At 45.1% G+C, this 6967-nt stretch overlaps 1 protein-coding gene across 1 annotated transcript in view; it reads right to left on the bottom strand.

The window, feature by feature from the left end:
* Positions 1-4595, bottom strand: part of PARP1 (poly(ADP-ribose) polymerase 1) — a 37884-nt gene extending 33289 nt beyond the window's left edge. Inside the window, exon 1 of the mRNA XM_083496040.1 lies at positions 4146-4595. Within this exon, the coding sequence (XP_083352166.1) occupies positions 4146-4265 (120 nt within the window). The 5' untranslated portion in view covers positions 4266-4595. The remainder of the gene's footprint in view (positions 1-4145) is intronic.
* Between the last annotated feature and the right edge of the window lie 2372 nt (positions 4596-6967).

The following is a 6967-nucleotide window of genomic DNA, read 5'->3' as shown; positions in this document are numbered from 1 at the left end:
CAAGAAACAAAGCTGTGCACTTTGTGTAATATTAGTGCTATACTATTAGCTGCAGAAGGCCATCTTATTTAAACAACTGAATGTTTTTCAGTGGCTGCCTACTTGCTTCCCAGTACTGTACAACTGAAGTTGCTGCTTTTGATGTTTAATTCCTAATGGACTTGGACCTTGTGCCCCTCACAGAACACATACTTTGGTATAATTCACCCCACTCCTTAATATCACATACCAGTCCAGGAGTTCCTACTTCCTTCCTTTCCAGTCCCTGACTTAATGTTATGTTCAAACTATGTTTTATGACTTGTCTTGCTCCATGCAAACCACAATACGAAGCTATGTTTTCTTCTTGGCTTCTGATGGTTTGCAATGCTGTGTGAGTGCAGCCTCTTTGTCTATCGTCTTACTGGAGGTGCTGCTGCACAACTTTTCCATGGCAGCAAGTTCCAAACAAAAGCAAGGAACTAGATGTGTGAGAACAAAATCCATTTAATACAAAAGTCCTGCTGACTAGGGGATTAGTTACTCAAAACAGGGATCTGAAGTATCTGTGATGGGGTTACACTTCCCCCAAAGGATCAAGTTCTTGGTTTGTGGTGCTCCTTAAACCTGGTGTTGGATACTCAGGTGAGCTCCATGGTCGAGTGGGGATTCAAACCATTGTCTCTCAGGTTCTAGTCAAACACTCTAACCACTGCACATCAGGCCATTTTTTAAAAAGAAGGCAGTTTAAGAACCATACACTGTTAACTAGCATGAGTTCTGGAACATTCCCCCAACCACTGATGTAGTCAATGTAAAAGGGAAAAATGTAAAATGAGCTAGGGATTTCTGTGAGACAGTGAGCAGTTGCTAAGCATCTTTTCCTCACTAGAGGAGGAGCAGAACCCATCAAAATAACATTGGGATTACAAAACTTAGAGTAACTTGTTGGGCCCAAGCGCTTCTGCATAGTAATTATTCAAGGCATTAATAAACAAGAATTATTTTTAATTTTTGAATACTATAAAAGTCTTTGAGGATTACCCATCATATGTTAATTGAATTTCTATCATTTTCCAGATGTTTATACAGTGCTCTGTATGTTGACAGAGGTCTCTGAACCTTCCAAGAGAAATGCTTTCCATGTCTGATTTATGAATAATTGTAGCCACTAAATTCATTGCGGAAGACAATCTTTGAACATTGTCTTTTGAGTGGAGTAAAAAATCTGAAACCAAGGGACCTCTATCTGGATGCTTTTCCAGTTGGGAAAGGCTTGTGAGCAGACATGTCTTTCTGCTGGAGAAAGATCACTTGTTTGCTGTTGATCTATGCCTGCCTGTTCACTTGAATTATTTGGTTTACTAGGCATTATCTTAACAGACTTGTTTCCAAGACAGTTATTCCTGCATGACCTAAATCTTTTGTTACCCACAGCAGCATGTGAGCAATCTATTTTTAGCTACAACTTTTTCTTTTAACAGAAGTCTGAGTCATTGCCACTCAGGTATGCCTTCACACCTTTCAGTTCTTGTTGCATAATCTCAGCTGTCAAATTGGCTTGATCAGGCTTTGAAACACTGATTTAACATGATGATAATCCAGAGCCTCCTTGGGCCAAAAAGCCATGTTCTCTTAAACTGCAAGCTCAGCCTATAATTCCAGAGCAGAGGGGAAGCTCCTGTCATGCCCCCAGACTGGAAACTCATGTTTGTAGTCAGACATTAAAACACAGACCCCCAATTTGGCTGTAACAGAAAACTGATTCAAGAAACCTCAGAAGTACTGAACTGCGGCATATCAGAGTTGGGAGAGGGAAACGGAAAGAGTGGGCACAAAGCTGGTGAATAATTCTCAGGCTTCATACACTGAACCATGCTTAAGTAATTGTAATATTAGTGCTATACCATTACAATGAGATGTGTTCACACATTACATTCAGTGAGTATGCAACCTGTGAATACACCAGTAGTTGTAGTCTGTTTATCTGTGTACACAGTTGTTGCTGTACAAATCAACAAGTGTACATGTTCACAGAAATACTTGTGCATTGGTGGAGACAGTTTGTACTTGCATTCAATGCAGATTGTCTATGGGCTAGTCATATTACAACTGTTTTCACCACCTTGTAATACTTACCAATGGTTGTGTTTTAAAGTCAGTGCAGCCTACCTTATTGGGTTATGTTAAGGTGCTGAGGCATATTTATTGGAGAACTAACAACAAATTTAGTAAGTAATGCTACAATCCTATAGACCAGTGGCTCCCAATTACCGTATTTTTCGCTCTATAACACGCACCAGACCATAACACGCACGTAGTTTTTAGAGGAGGAAAACAAGAAGAAAAAAATCTAAATGAAATAGTGGATATATAATTTTTGTGGTTCATGCTGTGGCCACAGACTTGTGATCTGACAGTGAGTTTGGAGTAGCCCAATGCAAAAATCCTGAGGATAGATGTGGATCCATGCTTTGTAACCACGGAGGAGGGAAGGAAGGAGAACCATGGATCCTCTGCTCATGACTGCAGCAGATCCCCCCTGCCACCCGCAGGCATTCACTCCATAACACACACAGACATTTCCCCTTACTTTCTAGGAGGAAAAAAGTGAGTGTTATGGTGCAAAAAATACGGTAGCTAAGTACTGCAGAGTACTACAGACCCCCTTTTTTCAAAAGCCAAGCCATGGACTTTCGAAAATGTTGACAAATCTATGGTAGTTATTGTTACGTGAATGGTGCTGCAGACCCCTGGGTGGGGAATTGGGAACCACTGCTAAAGACAAGTCTCAGGAACACAATTGCTCTTTCAGGTAAATAGGCATGCACAGGATTGAAATGCAAATTATTTAGAAGTAGTGTTGCCAATTCGCAGCACATGAGTTCTACAAGTTTTCTCATCACATATCTTTTACCACTGCTGTTACAACATTTCAGAATTTAAAACTAAGCTGGTGTATTATCAATATATGCCTATTCATGATATTATTTTGTTACATGTTATTGATTGATTTCTATAGAAGTAAACTGTCCATCGATAAGGGAGAAGGGGGTTGCTAGTATTAAACATTACACACAGAACCTCTGCCAAAATTCTAAACTTACTGCCCTGGGCTCCTTTGGAAGGAAGGTCATGACACAAATGTAATAAATACTTGCAAAATGAGAGAAATGGTACCCACAGAGATCTGATGAAAGCGACAACAAAGTATTTCCCAAGACAAGGCAAACTCTGCATAAAAAGCACAATTAAGTTTCCAGTTCTCATGCTTCTGGAGTACAACTTGAAAACGTGTGACTGCATTATGTGACTGGGGGACTGGCACCTGATCTAATGTGTACCCTGAACCTAAACCAAGTCTCACAGAGTTTAAAGGAAGTTACTTTCTCCCTATTAAACCCACAGTATTTGTATAGCACATTGCCCATTTACCTGGGAGTAACAAGGTGCTTACGTCTCTCAGAAGTATGCCCCAAAGCCTGCATTGCAAGTCAACTCTCCTGATTGCCGCCAACCCAAGCGAGATCTTCAAGAGTGGCAACCAAGTTCTGATTTTGCACTTGGCGATCGGCTAGCTACAAAACCTGACACCGGCCACTCTGGGGCAGCTTTCCTCGCCGTGACCAAACCAACCCCTTTAGCCATCCGGAGGTGGCCGAGGGAGGAGCACGCGGATGACCAAGCCATGGCGCAATCCTCCGGCGCGTGTTACTTTATTTTTATACAGCTGCCTTCAGGTAAACGTAGCCCAGGGCGGTTCACCACGTTTTATCCAGGCGCCGCTCCACTCCCCTGAGTTGCTCGGAGCTTACTCTCGAGTAAGTGTGCTTAGGATTGCAGCCTAAACCTAGACCTGCACGCTGAGCTGCTCTGAGGCAGCGGGGGGAGGAGGAGGAGAACGACGGGGAAAGCCCCTTCGCCCTGCAAAGACCGAGGCCGTGCAAGTGGGCGGCTTCTCCTCCGAAACCCGCATGCGGCACATGGCCGGGATGAGCGGACCCCGGAAGGCAGCTGCTCCCTCTGGCTGCTGCCAGAAACAAAGGGCGGCGGCGGCGGCCCCCGAGCAACCCTGGAGGCGCACCTACAAAGGCACCTGCGCCTCTGCAAGCAACGTGGCGCGGCGGGGCTGCCCGGAGCCCGCGGCGGCTGGTCGGGCGAAGTACCTGCACCATGATGGCCAGGCGGAGCGAGTCCTTGGCGATGTTGTCGCCGCATTTCTTGCAAGAAGCCCGGCCGCTCTTGGCGTACTCGGCCCGGTACATCTTCTCTGCAGGCTCCGCCATAGCTGCACCAGCAAGCCCGACCGAAATCAGCTCGGGCTAAGGAGGAGGAGGAGGAGGAGGCGGCGGCAGCAGCAGCAGCAGCGGCGCCAAAAAACCAGCCGGATGGCTTCTTACACAGCCAGGCTCCCGCCCCTCGGTGCCGAGCGCAGAGCGATCGAGCCGCGCCCCGTCCAAGCCGTCTTCCTTTCGGCGATCGATTAGCCGCGCCGCGCCCAGGAGTCCTAGGTCTCGAGAGCGACCCCCACAAACTCTCCAGGGAGGATGACGAGGAATCGTCGCGCTCGGCTGGCGGAGCCGCGAGGGAAAGGGCCGGTGGTCACGTGGTCGGCGAGGGCGTTCTATGGAGTTGCCCTCGGCGTTTAAGGGCGTTCTCCCTTCTCCCTCGCTCTGCCTCCTCTGGGTGGCGGCACGTGCTTGCTCCTTTTTCGGTAGGAAATCCTTTATGGAGTAGCCGTGCCGTGACTGAAAAGCCCTTCCGGACGGAATGCTGCTAAAGTCAGGCTGTTGTCCTAGGCGCGCATGTCCCTGGGAGTAAGAACCCATTGGGGTCTACTTCTGAGTAAACAGGCATGGGGTTTCAGGTTGCGTAGTAGAGCAGAGGGCAGGCAAGCTTTTTGGGATGTGCGTGTTTGTGTGGTATGATCCAGTGTTTTGCTGCTACCTAGAAATCTTCCACGGTCAATCCGGGAAGTAACTTTGTTAAGAGCAACGTTTCTTCCCTTGCAGATTATTCTAGATTCCCCAAGCTTCCCCTGAAAATCAATTTCCTCAGGACATTCACATGTTATAATGGTTTACCGCAAAAATATCCTCGTGCATGAGTGAATGGTATTTCTGCTTAGCTAGGAGTTAGCATTATTTTCGTTATGTTTAATTGATTTTTTTTTACAAAACATCTCTTTTTTATATTTTTTTATTTTCACAATAAACATTACATTAAAAAAGAACTAAAAAGACATAAAATAAAACAATTAAAACAACTATGTACACTCTTAATATTAAATCCATATTTTGGGATTCCTTTGAATCCCCTGACTTCCCTCCCCTCCCTCCCCTGGTTCCTTTGTATTATTTTCATTTATGCATGTCAACAAATAATCTTTATCTCTAATTACCTCCTAATTTAAACATTGTTCATAGCGTTACATGTGTTTTTAAAATCCTGCTAATTTATTTACTTCCTTACATTGCTTTTGTATATATGCAATAAACATTTCCCATTTTTAAAATATTTGTTTTCTAAGATTTCCAGTTAGTTTAGCCATTTTCGCATTTTCCATTAACTTAATTTGCCAATCTTCTTCTTTCCAGTGCTGGACTAGCAGTATTCACGCAGCTGTTTTTGCATACATAAAGTTTTATACTCTTTAGGTAGATCAGCTCCTCGTAATTCCTAATAGAAAAGCTTTTGGTTTCTTAACAAAAGTTATTTTAAACATTTTTTTCCAATTCATTATGTATCATTTCCTATTTTTTAAAAATAACCTTACATTGCCACCACATATACGTAAGTTTTATGATTTTTACGAAACATCTCAGTGCCTTCCAGTGGCCTTCCATATATTGCTCGACCACAACTCCCATCAACACTAACTATTGTTCCTTCTGAATGGAACCAATAGGAGTGGAGTCCAACAGCAACCAGAGGCTTACAGGTCTACTACCGTATAGAACTGCCCTTGATTTAGGACCAACTTCAGAATACTTCCTGCAGAGACCTTCAGAGTTGTTCTCCCACACTATTAGGCAGAAGACAGTAGCTTTCAGTGCTAATGTCACAGGCTACTGGTTTTTGTATGTACACACACACACACACACACACACATATATTTGGAAGCAACCAAAATGGAGACAATGGAGTGCACCTTCGGGGGTGAAGTCAACGTGCTGTGTTAGTAGCACCAAAGTAACCTGCCTAGGGCACAAGCCTGGGCAGAGTGTATGAAGGTCCAGACAACAAGACCCACCTCTCAGCCTTGCTGATGTAATCAAAAGGAAACCAGAACAGTATGTTTGGCACCAGCTTGACTGCAGGAGTTGCTGGGAGGAGGCATACAAGGTGCCATCCAACCATCTTGGGGACTCTACTCCAGATTTGTGTAGGCTTCTTGGCCTCTTGAAGGGGTCATGTGAGGTAGCAGAGGTTAAGGATGAGAGTTCCTTCTAGATGGGCTACCTTCCCAGGCTGATTCCCAGCCATGTTCAAATATATAAAAGGATGTCACATAGAGGAGGGAGAAAGGTTGTTTTCTGCTGCTCCAGAGAAGCGGACACGGAGCAATGGATCCAAACTACAAGAAAGAAGATTCCACCTAAACATTAGCAAGAACTTCCTGACAGTAAGAGCTGTTCGACAGTGGAATTTGCTGCCAAGGAGTGTGGTGGAGTCTCCTTTGGAGGTCTTTAAGCAGAGGCTTGACAACCATATGTCAGGAGTGCTCTGATGGTGTTTCCAGCTTGGCAGGGGGTTGGACTCGATGGCCCTTGTGGTCTCTTCCAACTCTATGATTCTATGATTCTATAAGCCCCACCTGCTCTTCACTTAAGCATGTGCAGAAACCACCACCTTGACCTTGGGACCCAGTGTTAGTCTCGTCCACTCTCCTTTGGTCCCCACCCTGCACTCAGCTCTCACCTGTGGCTCCTTGAACCTGTCGGCATGTGGCAGCGGTCACACGCCGACAATGGCTTCAGCCGGCCAG

Source organism: Podarcis liolepis, assembly GCF_965112155.1.
Source record: "Podarcis liolepis genome assembly, chromosome: 3".
NCBI lineage: Eukaryota > Metazoa > Chordata > Lepidosauria > Squamata > Lacertidae > Podarcis > Podarcis liolepis.
Note: the sequence above shows the minus strand (reverse complement) of the source record. Positions and strands in the feature narration are given on the sequence as shown.